The following is a 17791-nucleotide window of genomic DNA, read 5'->3' as shown; positions in this document are numbered from 1 at the left end:
CATGTGAATTCCAAGTTGTGGAATTGCTCTATTTACAAATAAAATTAATTTATTTTCTACTGAATATCTGTCTTCAAATTTAAATCACCGTTGGAGGAAATGAGCAACTATTCAGAATGCCAACGAGCTCAATACAATAGCGTGTGAGATGAGATGAATTCTCTTGTTAGCCGCAGCAATTAAAGTTAAGTTGTAGCACTGTCACTGCACAATCTTCTAGAGCCAGCTCTTAAAATTAGATTGCCTGGTCCACAATCAAGATGTTTAATTATTTGCTAAGACTCCTTCTGTTTCCTGCTTCTGCAAGAAGTGAAGGAGAGATGGCTTTTTCACTCTAATTGTGCATTTCAAGTAGGAGAACTCTACCAGAAAAACAAGAGCAAAATTCTAGCCAATAAGACAGTTTCAAAATTTACCCTCCCACCAGGAAATAAGCAAGAAATCTTAATTTTTACATTAAATTAAGAAATAGGAGGAAGTATCCAGAAAAATGAAAATTCTAGGTACATATCACTAACCGCTTCGTGTGTCATTAGTTAATACGTTTCCAAATTCATCACACTCTACTTCATCTTGCTTAACTGGATATCCTTGATACCTGCAAGTCAAATTTATCTTTTAATCTAATGTGGATCCACTCTGATGTCCTTGCTAGATTCTGGGGGCAGTTAGATTTATTTGCTCCAAGTTTAATAGCTCCAATGACCACGCTTTCTAAGAATATATTTTAAGTACCATCCTACGTATGTGATCTCCAGCTGTGATTCCTTGCTGGGATCAGTATGCTAGCTCAGCCACCCTTGAATTTTTAACACCCTTGACATTCTTAGCTGCTGTTGACTATGAAACAGTATAATATATATATATATATATATATATATATATATATATATTTCAATTAAATACAGTTGCTCAGAGTCCAAGTGCCAGAAAAGTGGGTCATTTGTAGAAGTGACCTTAACCTTGATTAGTGGCTACTCTGGTAACCAGCAAAAAAAAAAAAAAAAAAAAAAAAAAAAAACCACTGTAAATGTTCATTTTCCCTCTCTGTGTTTCCTTTATACAAATGGACTACTGATTGTCCACTTGTGAAACCCAGACTGGATAACCACCTGTCAGTTTAATTACATTTATTTGAACTCAATGTTTCTTTTGATTATGATGCTAAACTAAGGAATTCCATTCCTCAAAGAGTACTGCTTTATTCTCCTCTCCAAAAATCATTATATTTATTATCATCATCATCACCTCTAGCCCTGCTAACACTAGGTGAGAATTCTCTGGCCTATATAACCATTATGCACTAATAAAAATAAAAATTAAAAAAATAAAAGAAACTTCAATGAAGGGCTGTGAATGAATGTCAGGTCTACTAAACTCTGATGCCCTTGGGAGATCATCAAGATCTGGGGTCCACCTTGGAGTTCTGAGAAGTAGCTGAATGAAAGGAGATAAGAGCATTTCCCCAGCAGAGATGAGGCAAATCAAGTTTCTGAGAAGACAGGCACTTTTGATATCTTCCCCTTCCTCCATTCTCTCTTTCCTGCTGCCAGATTTCTAAATAAAAACATTTTTGCTGTAGAGTTTTAGCTCCCATGTTGGTGATATGAAAGCCATTGCTTACTAGATCTTGTCCTTCCATCTTTGAGAAAGGAGCAGCTGCAGATGATAGCAATCTTCTCTTGCTGGACACATGATTCTTGAAGCATGCAATCAGCCCTCTATATCATTGGTCTGCATCTGCAGGTTCTTCCAAACCTGCATTGAAAACATGCAGGAAAAAAACTGCGTCTGTAGTGAACATATACAGACTTTTTCTAGTCTTTCCCTAGATAGCACTGTGAGAATTATTCACATAATACTCACCTTATACTAGGCATTATAAGGAATCTATAGATGATTTAAAGAATGTGGGAGGATATATGCAGGTTGTATACAAATACTATACCACTTTAAAAGAAGACTCTAGCATTCGCAGATTTTGGTGTCCATAGGGGTTCTGCAAACATATTAAGAGACAAATGTGCAGAATTTTAAAAGAAACTGGTCATTAAGAAGCAAGTAAAGTAAAAGTCCATGCACCTTAATTCCATGAGTACAAATATACATCTACATTTCTTTCATTAAGGGAATCAGTGATTCTTAACAAGTCAAACGTTTGTGTTATAGTCAGCCTCTTGAAAAGTTTACAAGTAAAGCCAAAGCGAATCTCCTTTAAAAATTCTGAGCCTTTAAAATTAGTAACTGTTAAAGACTCCTTGTGCATGTCAATTCCATGTCCAAAAAAATTTGTTTTTAACTAATAAAAATATTATGAAATTTCTGAAAGTTTCTTTTATGTGGTAGGTGCATTTTTTTCTCATATTGGCTCCACTTAAGACAAATATAAATTGTTAACTGTTATGTGAATCTATTTATGGATGATGCTAACGTAGCAAAGCAACCGGTTCACTGTGTCAATAATAAGCATATTCCTATTAAGTAGGGCTCCCTGTGTCACTACCCACTCCACTGTCCTTCTAAGTTCCTGAAAAAGTGATATTTTGCCCTATGCATATCAGGGAGGGCAACGTTCTTCTGGTCACCCATGGGACCACTGTGTTAGGGAGGTACAGAGTGGGTCCACGTCTGCATGGGCAGTGAGGAGGCCTTGTTCTCCCAGCACACGATGACACAGCATGATGGAAATGAAACTATGAATCAAGGCTGCCAGCACTTACTGAGTATTTGCGCTGTCCAGACACTGCTAAGTGCTTTATGTGAAATATCTCACTTCATTAAATATAAGTTTATCTATGCCAGAGCTCCTGCTCTTAACCATGAGCTAGACTTGACTTGCTTCTGGAAGGTCATGGATCATGGGAGGTTAAGAATTGTCAGACTCACTGAGCTGGGATCCAGAGAAACACCATATACATGATGGCCCTTCCCAACTGTGGGCATCTCTCCTCTCCACTCCTGTCACCAGCAATCATGTCATCCACACTGTCATTTAGGCATGATGACACTTGACATCTGGCTACCTTTTTGCTCTTATTTAAACTAAATAACCTGTTTTCGGATTCCTTCTCTCACCACAGTTGAAGCAATACACTTGGGAAGCCTGATAGCTGCCCAGGGCTACATCTTTCCCATCTCAGACCACGTGCTCACCATGAAGGACGATGGTACCTTTTATCGGTTCCAGGTAGGCCTTTGCTGTCATCATCTTCTGCCTCAGATCAGGACCACCTAATACCTAACCCTACACCTAAACAAAAGGTATTGTGGGGAGCAACCTTCTGCCAGCACTGGGAAAACAGAGAACTTGTGTCTGGGATCTTTCTTGACCCACTTAAACGATAGCAAAAAGCCCTAATTGAGTGCCTATGATTTAAGGAGCACCATTTTTGGGGCTGCTATAACAGAATGCCATAAACTAGGTAGCTTATAAATGCCAGAATTTATTACTCCTGCTTCTGGAGGCTGCTGAGTTGAAGACCAAAACTCCAGCGAGTTTAGTGTCTTTTGTTTTCTCTGTCACACGTATGACGCTTTTAGTGTCTCACACTAAGGGAGTCTAGGGGCAAAGGGCAGAGTCTCTTTTAGGCCTCTTTTATAACAGCAGTAATGTCGTTCATGAGGACTCCACCCTCATGGTCTAATCACCTCCTAAAGACCACGTCCAATGCCGTTGCCTTGGGGAGTGGCAGGATTTCACCATGTACACTCGGGGCTGAGGAGACTAACATTCAGGCCCTAGTGGACACTGTACATATTTCTTTATGTATTGTGACAAAACTTGTAAAAGTTTGTTCTACCTCTAAAGAGGTAAATGTCACCCAATTTGTAGATGGGAAAGTTGAGGTGTTCAGAGACTAATGTGGCATTTAGTAAATGGAGCAGGAAGCCTCAGTGTGAGGCTACAGGGCCTGACAGCTCCATCCTTCACTTTTACTACCTCTGTTGCCTTCCGGGGTAAAGATTCCACATACTACCTGATCATCCTCGCTACCCGCTTTGTACTCCTTCTCTCAGGTCCTGCCCTCAAGGGCTTGGGGAAGAGGGTAGGGGTTGTTTCAAGGTGGAACCAAAGGTTTAGGAGCAGGGTACTTAAGAGGAAGTGAAAGGATGCAGGCTGTGTATCCAGGAAACTGCGCACCTGATGTCTACCGTAGACTCTTCTTATTTCAGGATTAAATCTCTCTCTCTGTCTCTCTCTCTGTCTCTCTCTCTGTCTCTCTCTCTGTCTCTCTCTCTCTGTCTCTCTCTCTCTGTCTCTCTCTCTGTCTCTCTCTCTCTGTCTCTCTCTCTCTGTCTCTCCCCTTCTCCTCCTCCTCCTTTGTCATCCTCTGTGTATGTATCTGTTTGTCTGTCTGTATCTTTATGTCTCTCTTCCTGTTTGTGAATCTGTCTCTCTGCCTCTGTGTCTCTTCCTCTGTGTGTATGTCTCTGTCTGTCTATCTGTCTCTCTCTCTCTCTCTCTCTCTCTCTCTCTATCTTGACTGGAGATTAGACCCAGGGCCTTCACCCTGAGTTACAGGCCCCGCATTTCAATATACTTTTTATTTTACATTTATTTTGTTTACTTTGGATTTTACGTATCAACACAGCTTCAGCTGCGTTGTTAAAAATAAAAAAAATAAAAATATAAAACAAGAAAGCCTGAATGTGGTGGCACGTAACTGTGATCCTAGCTAGGAGGGTAAAGCAGGAGGATGGCAAGTTTGAGCTCAGCCTGGCCTACTTAGCAAGACACTGTCTCAAAATAAAAAGTGCTAGAGGTGTAGCTCAGAGGTAGCATGCTTCCCTAACGTTTTCAGGCCCTCAGTTTCCTCCCCAACACCACACATGCAAAACAAAACCAGGAGACAGTTGATACAGTATCAGGCAGAAAGAGATGAGAGAGTACTTGACATAAAGGAGGGCTTTGCTGGGATAAGAAGTGGGGGCAGGCACCTCTGCATCCTATAACCGTGTGATTTTTGCAGGCTCCTTACTTCTGGCCTTCCAACTGTTGGGAACCTGAAAATACTGACTACGGTGAGAGCTGGAGCCACAACCTACGCTTTGCACTGCTCTGGGAGTGCAGAGGACAAATGCTCGGAGTGAGGAGACCAGGGTGCACAGGAGGAGAGGTCTTAGCTGCCCTGTCTGACATTATCCATAAATTCTCCATTCTACATAATGACGGAAAGCAGAGCATACAGAAGGCTGCAGCCATTGAAAGAAAAAGGGCAAAGGGAAGAACAGTTTTATCCAGGATGATCAACATGTTCAGTCTGTGGGGCCATGGTTGACTAGCATCCCATGGCAACACTAAGGAATAGTGACTTTGGGTTGTTCGTTTCTGGGACAGGGTTTCAGGGAAGGCTGGATCCAGGAGTCACTTCCCCTGTCCCTTCTAGTCTCACAAACATTAAAATCTACTAAGAGCTCGTTGGTGATCTTGATGGTTGGGCATTATTGTAAAAGGGAGAGAGACCAAAAAAGAGATATACAGATGTCACCTTGGACCAAAAACATTAAAAATGGAATATAATGACAGCTGGATAAGCAAGGAGTTAAACCTACAAGCCAGGAACCCTACTCTCAGTAGGGGCTATTTGATATTTCTCTGCCAACACCCAGAAGAAAATTTGACTACCCTTATGCTAATGGTAAAGAACTTGGGGCCCAGAAAGGGTCTGAAGCCCCATTCGATTATTAACCTCACGAGGGCAGGAACTGGTCCATCTCATGCATTCTTGTATCCTTCAGAACATGGCGCATGCCTGAGACATAGTTGGTGCCGAATAAATTTTTTCAGATAGTTCTGGTTCTTGATGGAAGGTGTTTAACAGACACTCACTGGAGGCAGTGGAATTTGAGCTCAGATCCAAGTGGCTCCAACACCCACGCCCTCCCGTCGTCTGTGCACAATGTGCCTGAAGGCTGCAGCAGCTCCTGCCCCTTTGCATGGCATCGTGGTAGCTGCTGTGGCAGTTTAGTCCATGGCCCTCCTTGGGACTGGGCATTTGAGGAGTCTGAAGACTTTTTCTAGTTTTTTGGCCATTTTGTTTTGTTTTATTGTAGGCTTGCTTACAACAGGGAGCCTGGTGCAATTACCAGGAGTGAGAGAGAGTTACGTGGTGGCTGGTGCTCAGGAGAGGCCCTACCAGAGACTTGTGGGAAAAGCCACCAGCTCTGAGCAGGCGTTGCTGGAGGGGAGAACAGCCACTGGTGGCAGTCGATGGAAGGCATGTGGTCACTGCACTCAGTGCAGAGACTCAGATCGTGAAAGCAGGGACTCACACACAAAGCAGGGTGTCCCCACAGGCACCACTTGGGGCTCTCAGAAATGGCTACACTGCAAATGATGTGGTGAGCAGCAAGCCTCTAGCTCAGAGCAGGAGCTGCATTTGGCCATCCATAAAAATAAGTGATTCAGGGTCCAGAAGACGGCGCACAGTGGCCCAAGTGGCAAGTGAGTAATTACAGCTTGCTTCCTTGCAGCAATCGCAAGCACCCTTGTGAATATGAAATCCAGTATTTTTCCGGGCCATGGAGAGAGTGGGAGGACAGTGAGACTGATAAGGCCCAAGGTTAAAATCTGTTTACTCCATCTCACACAGCATACAAAAGGGAATTATTTCCCTTTCTCTATAGATTTTCTCCTTTTCATAATTTTTGGTGGGTAGATAAACAGGGATAAAAATGACTGCTTGTTTTAGGCTCTCATGAGAGCAAAATTATTTTGAATTCTTGGCAAATTGGGTGAGGAAATCAAGGTTCAGGATACAAAAGCATTTGCCAGTATTTCCAAAGCAGTTTAGTGAGCAAATCGGTATTTACCAGGAGAGCACTCAGCATTGCGGATCCCAAAAGCAACGAGCTGCCTAACCCGTGGGATATCAGTGAGTTACCTGTGTTAGCTTTCTACTGCTGTGACAAAAATACCTGAGAAACTCAGTTTAAGAGAAGAAATATTTCTTTCAGCTCACAGTTTCAGAGGTTCAGTGCATGGTTTTCTGGCTTCACTATTTCTGGGCTTGTGGTGAGGCAAAACATCATGACAGGGACCATGTGATAGAGCAAAGTCACTTACCTCTTGGCAACTGGGAAGCAGAAATAGAGAGAAAAAGGCACTGGGGACAAGATACGTTCCCAGCCTTGAAAACAAGGGCACAGCTCCAGTGATCTGTTTCCTCTAAGGCCCACCTAGATTTTCCACCAGCTCCCAATACCTCTGTTAAGCTGTGAATTCATAAATGGATTAATTCATTCATAAGGTCACAGCCCTCATGACCCAGTCACCTCCCAGAGGCCTCATACTTGAACACTGCTGTCTTAGGTAGCAAGCCTTCAACACATGAGCTTTTGGGAAACATTTAAGATCCAATCTATAACATTACCTTACATATCTGTGCCTCAGAGACCTCATACTAAAATCACAGTGAGAACATTACTTGTCTTTTACTGCAGTTTTGTTAGGATTTAAAAAAATGCTTTTAAGGCTTGTGCATGACATAGTAAGGAGTCTACACAGTGGTGATGGTTGATATTATCACTACTGTGATGGTGATAGTTGATATTTTTGTTGCTAGGGTAGGATTGCTACTAATACTCTGGCAGCAGTGATTGGTATTGTTATCAAGATGGAGATTGCTAATTATTACTGTAGTGGTGGGTGATGTTGCCACTATTAGTGGATGGTGTTATCATTAATAAGATGATGGTTGCTATTGCCACTGTAGTGGTGACTGATGTCTTTAGTGTGGTGGTGGTTGGCATTATTCTTCCTAGGATAGTGGCTATATTAATATTGTGGTGGTGGTTGATGTTACTACTGTAGTTATGGTGGTTGGTGTTACTGTCCCCAGCATAGTGATTGCTCTTGCTACATGGCCAGCAGTTGACATTGCCATCACTGTGTTGATGGTGATCAATATTTTGTTACCTGGGGAGATCTGTATTGAGGACAGCGGCACCCTAGCTCCATTATGTGACAAACAGACTTCCCACATGTGACATCACCAAGGGAAACAGGTTAGAAGCTTGTGATAAAGACCTCATGAGCATCAGGATTGGCATCAGCTTTGCTTTCCTTGTGTAGTTCTTCTCTTCCCAACCTGGCTGGCCGGTTTTCACCCAGATGCATTGGAAATTTCCTGGGATGATTCTGCCTATGTAAAACCCATAGTCCAAATCTAGGTGAGCCTTTAAAATGAGCTTCACATTTGGCCAATAGAAAATACTGTCCAACCCAGTCAGCTTTGTCAAACCAACTGCTCCTTCCTGGGACCTGCACTGCTCACAGGAAATGAGACCATGGCTGGTGGGGTGAGTGACATGCCAACTTTCCTGCTGCCACTTGCCCCTAGTTTTATAGGCTGCTTATAGTCCAAGGGTATGAATGAGATAACTTTGTAATAGATCAGATAGCCCTTTATCAGATGTGATGCAACTGTAGCTGCGTATATCAGTAGAAAAGGTGATAAATAGAAAAATAGTTTTTAAAATGAAATGTGCATGCCTTATGCACATGACATGAGTGTAAAATATGCAAAAGAACATACATAAGACAGTATTTGAGGTAGGACCGAGGACTCCTATTTGACCATAGATCCCAAGAATTTTTAAGCTTCTTTCTTAAACAAAATACATTTATAATAAACCGCCCAGTTTTTGATGTTTTTAGAGTGCCTCGATAATTTAAAAACACTTTCAAAGCCATTTGAATGTTGGTTTCTCCTAAATTTTCATGATTTTTGCCAACTATCTCACCTGTGCCAAATTCATCAACTCTCCCTTATCAATTAAATTGTTCCAAACTATTCCATTGAACCTTCATAGAAATAACACTACTATCACATTAATTTCATTGTGGTGAGGTTATGTCCTAATTAACCCAACTTAAAATGAAAATATGTTAAGTCAAACAATCATTACACACATCTAACCTACCAAACATCCTCACTAAGCAACACAGCACACTGTTAAGAGTACAGGTTTTTCCTGTTGTAATCATGTGGCTGGTTGTGAGCCACGACTTGCTGTGCTGACCAGCTTCATAGAGAGTGTCATACTCCATATCACTAGCCTAGAAAAGGAAAAGATCAAAATTTGAAATTCAAAGTATAGTTTTTACTGGATGCATATGTTTTTCATATCATTAAGTCCAATCAAAGGTCTGAGACTATGTGTACATGTAATAATTGATGGCCTTGCATTATTAAAGGAGAAAGTGTACCTACCATAAGCAAATTCAGGAACACCTACCTCACATCCTTATCAGCATACAGTCAGACTGCAAAAAGCAGAATCCTGGGCATAACAGAGAGAAGGCTGCTAGCTACAAACTTCTACAGGATCATGCACTGCCATCCATACATTAGTAGAGCAACTCTCGGAAGCTAGTTAGCTCAGCAAGGGATTGGTCAGACATCTCTTAGTCAAACAACTAGCTGTCAAACAACTAGACGTCAAACAACTAGACAATCACAGGTCCTCCTTGGCTTTCTTTCTCGCATGTTCTACTGCTCATTCATACCATTCATTTACCGTTTCCATGAGATAATTCCACTTGACACTGGAGGAGGAGGAAGTCTCTGAAGAAACAGAGGTAGGGAGAGAAGGTGACAAAGGCCATGTTTGAGGAAGAATGCCCTGGTCACTGAAGGTCTAAAAGCCTGTCTCAGCCTGAGCTGAGGGCCCTAAATTATCTTCCTTCTCCGCTGTTATTTCCGTACACCTGACATGACAGGCCCAGGTGCTAAGTCCAACATTGTAGCTGAATAGCCTCTGTTCCTAAGGAGTCTACAGCCTAGAGCAAGGAACAGGCTAATAAGCATGCAAATTCAAGGCAAAGGCGTTCATTTATATGGTTGAGCAAAACTTGATGCTGTCAAGAATATTGAACTGGGCCTTCAGAGATTAGTAGGAGGTCACCAGATAGAGGAGAGAGATTTTCCATGCAAAGAACACATATATAGAGGAAGGAAACTGAAAGTTTGATAGCCTCATACTGTCTGATGGGGACAGGAGAAAGAGACTGACAAGGCAATTAGGAAACAGTGCAGGGCTTTTAGGCACAGGAGTATTATGGTCATATTTGGGAAAGATCACTAGGAGTGGATAATGTTTGGGGTATAGCAGAGGGAAGAGGAAAAAGAACTTTCAAGATTGGCAGATAAGTTTCTTATTTGACCCTGACCTACAGAAAGTTTCCTTGAGGTCAGATGTCATGAATTCCACTTAGAATATATATTCTTCACAGGTCAGACTGGGCACATGGTAAGGGTTGGCCGGCTAGATGAGTGGGCAGATGGGTTCATGGATGGATGGGGTTATGACTCCTCTGTGTTGCTGGTTTTCTACAGCTTATAATTTCCCTTCTTCCCTCAGCCATCTATCTCTGCAAGAGGACAATGCAGAATAAAGCAAGACTGGAGTTGGCAGATTATGAAGCAGTAAGTATGATTATTTTTCAGGCTCATTGTGGAAAAATAGTAATGTCATCTCTGCAGCTCAGTTTCAGCTTGTACTTTTCCTTCTGTCCCCCTCCAGACAGTGAAAGAGTCTCTTCTTCCTCCCCTGCTTTAGTTTCAGTTCCTTTTACCATCACAGTAAAATTGTATTTTTACATAAATAACCCTCAAAACTCAACGATAAAAACTCAGTGTCACTGCAAATGTATACTAAAAAATTTAAAGAATAAAAACAGGCAAAGGACTTAAACAACACATTTCAACCAAAGGGAACAAAAAGATGACAGATACTGGCATGGAAAGATGTTTACAGCTACTAGCCTTTTAAGAAATGCAGGTTAAATGCACAGTGAGCCATCATTATACACTTATTAGAGTGGCTAGAATTAAAATTTGACTGATAAATCAAGAGTTGGTGAGCATGTGGAACAACTGTAACTCCTCTACATTGCTGGTGTGAGGGGAAAATAGGACAGCCAGTTTGAATAAAGGGTTGACAGTTTCTTATAAAGTTAAACATGTACTTACCATATAACCAAGTGGTTCCACGTCTCCAGACATATCCTAGAGAAATAAAAATTTATATTCACACAAAAACCTGAACACTAATGTCCATAGCAGCCTCGAACATGATAACTAAAAACTGAAAACAGTCTAAATGCACCTTAACATGTGAACAGCTAAACTAAGTAAGGTGCGCCTATGTGATGGAATACTATTCCAAGTAAAAAGAATGAATCATTGATAAATGCAAACATTTGCATGAGTATCTGAGACATTATGTTGAATGAAAGAAGCGAGTGTCAAACCAACCATTCCATTTCTGACACTGTTATGAAGATAAAACTATCATGAGGAAAGACAAATCAATGGCTATGGTTGTGGGTACGATAGGATGTGACTATAAAGGGATAGTACAAAGGATTGGGGAAGGAGATGGACCCAGTCTGTATCCTGACTGTTGTGGTTACACAGACCTACACCTGTGTTAGAATTCACAGAACTGTTCCAAAAGGAAAAGAGACATTCACTATATAATGTTCAAAATTAAAGCTGCATCCTTCTATAAGACATGATGGAAAACAATGGCAAATATTTAAATTTTAAAAATTGTTACCATAGAAGACCCTTTACCATTAATCTCTCTCAAAATACTGCCCCTCACTTCAAACACAGTCATCTCATTGTTCTTGTCACTTGCTGAAGCAGCTTTGAAAATCCTTTATCATGAGCATCTTTAGTGGTGCTATTATACCTGCCTTAATGTCCTGAATCACTTCAAAATGTTTACCTTTCATCATCATTTTTGACTTTGTGCAAGATCCAGAAATTGCACAGCACCAAATCTGGTGAATAAGATGGATGAAGACACACTGTAATGGTTTCAATGCCTTTCTGTTGGATGGCACTTGGCAACAGTATTCATTGTAACTTTTTTTGTGGTCATGCCTACTAAAGACATTCGGAAAAGAAGACTTCCAGAACTGCTTCAGAAATTATGGGATAAATGTGTTCAAACCGATTGAGAGTTTGAGAGGGATTAATGGCAATATATCTTTCACTGTAACAAATTTTTAAAATTTAAACATTTATGGTATATTTTTATCATCCTTTATACCCACTCCTATGTGCTTGGTACAACAGGTAGACTGTATGAACAAAATTCAATACAGAAAATGAGACAAGGTGTATGTCACAAGAGTATCTCCTTTCCCTGTGATCTTACTTTCTTCTTCCATATTCCTAAGATGTGACGATTCCTTGCAAGAATGAGAGGTCCCACTATCACTCTCATATTCATTTTCATTTGAAACAAAAACACAGAGAAGCCGAAGAGTCATTGATAATTCTAAATATATTTTTAACTTTTGGCTGGCAGAATATTGCTTTCAAAATGAATTTATGTAGGTCATAGAGAATCAGTAAAATTGTCTAATGGTGTAACAGCCAGCACTCTAGACTCTGAATCCAGGACAATTTTCTGAACTTTCATGTGCCTTCTGCTTCCCTCTCCCCATATGCCCCATATGCCCTCCAGAGGAGGTGTTCCTGACCCAGGAAATGATTGAAGAGCCAGAAGCTGTGGGAAGAGGTAGCAGAGAATTCATATTAGGAGTGGTAGAGAATTTACCTTTGGGAAGCCCACCCACCTTCCAATTTTACCACCTCAGTTGTCTAGAAGAAATACATGGTGCCCACTTGCAGGTCCTGCCTTTCTTGGGTCCATGTGCTCCAATGACCTAGCCAATTAGATCATGATTCCCTCCCCACTGCCCAAAGGCAAATGTGTGCATCAATGCAGAGCATGCTCTGGGCATGGCTCCATACTGTCTTTGATCCTGCTAGTATCACAGATCTGTAAGGAAGAGGAAAGAATACAGAAAGATGAAATACAGGAGACTGACCAGAGCCCCATAACCTGGCTAAAGCCTACATATCAGATCATGTGAGAGAACGTTGTGATCTTCCCAAGCAAACATGCCATAATGATCTTATGACTCTGAACACCCTGGGAGCTTGGTCCTACCCTGATGCTCCAGCAGTCACATCATCCTTCTTTCCAAGGACTGTTATTTAGCTCTTTTCCTTACCTCGGGCAAAGAACTTGTACATGACCACATCACTTCTTCAACATGACCTTCAGAAAAGACTCAGACTACCATGGCCTTGTTTTTCTTGTGCTTTTCCTCATATTCCCATATTTTAGAAAACATCCTACATAGAAATAAGGCAGTATCAACTCCTGAAATATTTTATTCTGTTTTGTCTTATCTTACCCTGTAATCTTCTGCTCTGGTATTTGTGAATAATATGGCATTAAGATGTTTTCTCAGGTTGAAGTTCTGCATACAAATGGTGAGAAACTGAAAGGGCATTTTTTGTCTAAAATACGTTCAAATTTAAAGCAATTGTATAAAATTTTTCTGGTTACATATTCTCTTTGTAGAAAATAAAACTTTAAACCACCAAAAGAGAAGAGGCAATAACCTATGTTTCTCCCCTTAAGCTTTTCCAAACACGTATTTTTCCTTACAGAAGATCATATCAGAAACATTATTGGGTCTGCTGCATCTTTCCCTAATCTTTCATTGTAGTATCCAGGGAATATTTCCATTTCAACAGTGTATTAGCATTTTTAGTGGCTGCCTAGTATTCTGTGTTGTGACTAGCATAGTTCATAGAACTGCTCTCCCCATTGATTGACATTAGCCATTAGCAACTGGCTCCCTAGGAAAGAGAGTCAGAGGGACAGTTCTTAAAAGCATTTGCACGCCAAGCTTTGGTAATAGCTGTGAGTTCATGTGCAGTGCTCTTCAACTGAAGCTCCTTTCATATTAATAATCCGCTAATGAGGGTAATCAATTAGTGTTGGCATGCGCTCTATGAAAATACATAGCATAATGTAGGCCCTGGCCTTGCATTAATCAGAATTAGGAGGATCATTATGGGACTGTCAAACTCTCCTCCTCACTGTCCTAATGTTCCATTAGATAAGTCTGTTGACTTAGAAAAATACTCCTCTTTTCCTCTAAAAGTAACCCTCAATTACTTTTCTTTCTTCCTGTTTTCTGGGGATCTCTCTCTCTCTCTCTCTCTCTCACTCACTCTCTCTCTTTTCTTTTGTGTGTGTTGTTTAGTTTTGCATTGAGACAGGATCTTGCCATGTAACCCAGGTGGGACTCAAACTCACAGCAATTCACCTGCCTTAGACTCCCACGTGCTGGGATTACAGGTGCACATTACCACATCCAGTTGAGTTTTACCTGCATAAACATCATAAAATAGACACTCCCTTTGGTCTGCTTTTGAATGCTGCCTTTAAAAAACACACTGATGCCAAGTCCTCTTGGTTCACATTTCCTACAACTTTCTCAGCTGCCTGCTGGAACACACATCCTGCAAAGATCCAACCTTAGTTTTGCTTTTGAGATGGCCAATAGGTCCTGAAAACCTCACCGTGCCTTCCCCAGGAGCTACAAACCATTGTTTTCAAGCCTTTATAACAAGTGCTGTGTGAGTTATGTTCTCGTAAAACACAGGAAGAGAAGTGAATGGCAGAGGCTCCAATTTAATGGATGTATAAATGAGTATTAATAGTTCAGCTCTGTACAGCAGGGTCTGGTGCAGATTCAAATTGGATTCATGTCCAGTGAATTTAATATGAGGCCTTGCTAGTTTGTTTGGAGTAAACAAAATGGATGGCTGCCTTGTAATAAGCATAGGTGTTGAAGTATTAACTTACAATGATTAATCCCTTCTTGTTGGTTTTTCATTTCTCACTAGGAAAACTTAGCAAGACTCCAGAGGGCCTTTGCAAGAAAGTGGGAATTCATCTTTATGCAAGCAGAAGCACAAGTCAAGTAGGTGAACTTGGCAGAGACCCTTGCAGAGAGGAATCATCTCTGGAATTTGGAGATGGAGTGAGGGTGGGATTGCCAGACTGAGGCTTCTAGTTGGCGCTAGTGACTCTAATCAAACAGGCACAAAGTAACATTAGTGTGTGTAAGTTTTATCCTTGACACTAATGTTACTCTAAAATAATCAAAAGCATGTACTTTAGCAGTCAAGAGGAATCATGTAGCAGTCAAATGTAGCATTCTGCTTGTAGGAAGGTGTACCTCTCTGTTCAAGAGATTTCCAATTATTCTTCCTGCTAAGTGAGTGGAAAACATCAGACCCAGGTTGCCTTTAGGGCTAAATATTTCATCCTCATAAAAGAATATGTAGGTGTTTTAAGGAGGACAAGGCCATTGGAGTTTAGAAGTTTAGAACCAATTGAAAAATAAAACACAGAAGTCAGACATTTAAAATTCATTCATTGAAATCTAGGTTATGGTTTGGATCTGTGGCCAAAATCCAAATTAAACTTGTTCTTCCAGGGCAGATATGTATCTGTAGACCTTTTCCAGGGCAGAGCTGATCTCTTTAAGTTTACTGAATATAGAAAATGGATACCCTAGACAGACCCCAAAGGACTAGCCTGAACTTTCTCTATTTCTCCCTTCAAATGCACCAATAAGTTTAGTCATTTTTCCTCTCCAAAGTATAAGCAATAAAGGAGGGAAAAAATTGAAAGAATTTTTCCTTCTAGAATATATAATGGAAATTTCTTCCTCTCTAAGAAACACAAGGAGTAGAGAACAAATGTTCTCCAGGCCATAATCAATGATCGTCAATCAGATCCACTTAATTCTGGGACATGGAATTGCTCTGGTCGAGATCACCTTGTTCTTCCCAATGCTCATATTTATTTAATCATTAATGTTAATAGGAAAAGTGGGCCAGAGGAAAGGTGAGAAAGAGATGCCAATCTGGAAAAATACAAGTTCCTAGGCTCTGGGCACCTTGTACATGAGTAGCCTCATATAGTGCTTCAGATGAGCTCTGTCACACTTAGAGTGTCACCACGTAACACTTAGAGCCAGGACTCAGGCTCCGTGTGTGAGGATGAATTATACCTATAATGCCCATCAGAAATGATCTGAGCTCATCTGTCCAGTGTTGTTCATGATTTCATTACTGCCACCCTCCCTGTACAGCCTCTGCCTTTCTCTACCCCCACCAGCCACCTGCTGATCACCCTGGTCCTCCTAGAACTCCCCCAAGGATGTGGCACCAGGCCCTGGGTGCTGAGCTGCAGCAGGAGGCATCAGAGGAAGTAGAATCTGGAAGGAGAGAAAGCAGATAGGAAAAGGCTGGGATTTGGATGGACTAAGCGAGAAAGCTATCAGTGTACTTAGAAGTCACTGGAAAGCAAAGAGAAGCACTAACTTGTCCTTAAAAAATCAAATAGCATCATATTATAAAGAGAAAGGAAATTGTCACTTTGTACATGTATGGTATTTCTCCATTAGTTTTTATGATTAACTCTGTGATTACATTATAAGGGTGGGCCATTTAAGTACATAGTAATTGTCACACAAATCAGGGGATGATTATGGGTTTAGTTCAGTACAGTAAGCCGTAGTGTTCCCCAGAGAGCTGAGAAGGAGAAGTTACACCGCAATTAATCTAAGTTGCTTTTTACTTAGGTAATATGAAGTAATACAGTCTTTAAAAATAAAAAGAAAGAAACTCTTATCTTGGTTGCTGATAGGAACATTAAGAAGCTGTCTTTGTCACCTGTAATTTCCCTCTTGCATTTGTGCCTCCTCTGGCAGAGGCTGGGGATGTTTGCCTTCTTGATCTTGACACATGCTAGGACCATTACTCTGCCTTTAGTAAGCCAGATGGCTTAAGTGACTTTTAGAACACATAATTGCAGCATTTTAAAGACATTTCTACTGAACTGAATGTAAAGCTGACTTTCAAATTTAGATAAAAAACTGACAAGCAGGTGGTTATTATCTCTCTTACCGGTCTGTATGTGCAATAAGAGGTCACTGCAGGGAGGGGCTTGTCAGTGGGTTAACTGGGTTCTCAATAATCCTGATCTTCCAACTTCCCCTGGGCAGTTTCATTCTTGTTCTTTCCTGTGCCCACCATGTTCACTGCACACCTGTACTCTGTCTGTACTCTGGCCTACACCAAGTTCTTACCAAGTTTGCAAAGTCTGAGGCCACCTACAGGGAAGTGGACACCTGCAGAAACCAGGGACCACACAGGGGTCAAAACTCTTCTGTGCAGTGTGGCTCCTAGAAAATGGGAGCAGACAGCTGGGGCGAGGGCCAGAGGGAAAGACAATCGAAACATCTTATTTCATCTCTTTCCTTTTTCAGAATTGATCGAAAAAAGGACAAGACAGAAAGGAAAATTTTGGATAGTCAAGAACGGGCCTTTTGGGATGTCCACAGGCCAGTGGTGAGGAAGCTCTGCTTGATTCTCTGGAGAGTTTTCTATTATTTTAATTTTCCTTTATTCTTCTCTTCAAAGAAAAAACTCTTTAGTGATCAAGAATGTTATTTTTAAGAAAACTGTGAGGCTTTGCAAAATTGGTTTTGCCATTTATTCATAGAATCTCAGTAGAGTTTCTGGAGTATGTGTGTCAGTTTTGCCTTTGAGAAAGTATCCACCCATGAAAATAGAAATAGGTAAGCAATGGTAATCCCACCACAGGAACATTAGGTGCCAAAATTTCACATTCTCCCCAAAGGAACACTTTCTGTTTCCACTGCTAATCAACTCTAAATCTTAAAATATTCTCTTTTGAATACTGTTAGTTCTCATTATTCCCAGTAGTTGTATTCTATAGTCTTTGAGAGCACTGACTTTCCATAGTCATTGAAGCATTACTCCTATGGGAAATGAAGGACTGGGTTCCTGTGATGCTTTGGCCACACATCTTTATCAATCGATCCATATAGAACTTTGTTTAATGTATATTTTTATACAAAGACACCTTT

The 17791-nt window shown here is 40.9% G+C and overlaps 1 protein-coding gene across 11 annotated transcripts in view; it reads left to right on the top strand.

The window, feature by feature from the left end:
* Positions 1-17791, top strand: part of Rgs6 (regulator of G protein signaling 6) — a 613466-nt gene that overhangs the window by 505730 nt on the left and 89945 nt on the right. For all 11 annotated transcript variants that reach the window (XM_063241036.1, XM_063241035.1, XM_013155229.3 and 8 more), the window contains 5 exons: positions 3081-3187; positions 4971-5022; positions 10366-10430; positions 14733-14809; positions 17168-17249. In XM_063241036.1, the coding sequence (XP_063097106.1) occupies positions 3081-3187; positions 4971-5022; positions 10366-10430; positions 14733-14809; positions 17168-17249 (383 nt within the window). The remainder of the gene's footprint in view (positions 1-3080; positions 3188-4970; positions 5023-10365; positions 10431-14732; positions 14810-17167; positions 17250-17791) is intronic.

The sequence above is a fragment of the Cavia porcellus genome, unplaced genomic scaffold (assembly GCF_034190915.1).
Source record: "Cavia porcellus strain 051 isolate PalLab524CR breed Dunkin Hartley unplaced genomic scaffold, mCavPor4.1 scaffold_31, whole genome shotgun sequence".
NCBI lineage: Eukaryota > Metazoa > Chordata > Mammalia > Rodentia > Caviidae > Cavia > Cavia porcellus.
The sequence above is the reverse complement of the archived record's forward strand: the minus strand, read 5'-3'. Positions and strand labels throughout refer to the sequence as shown.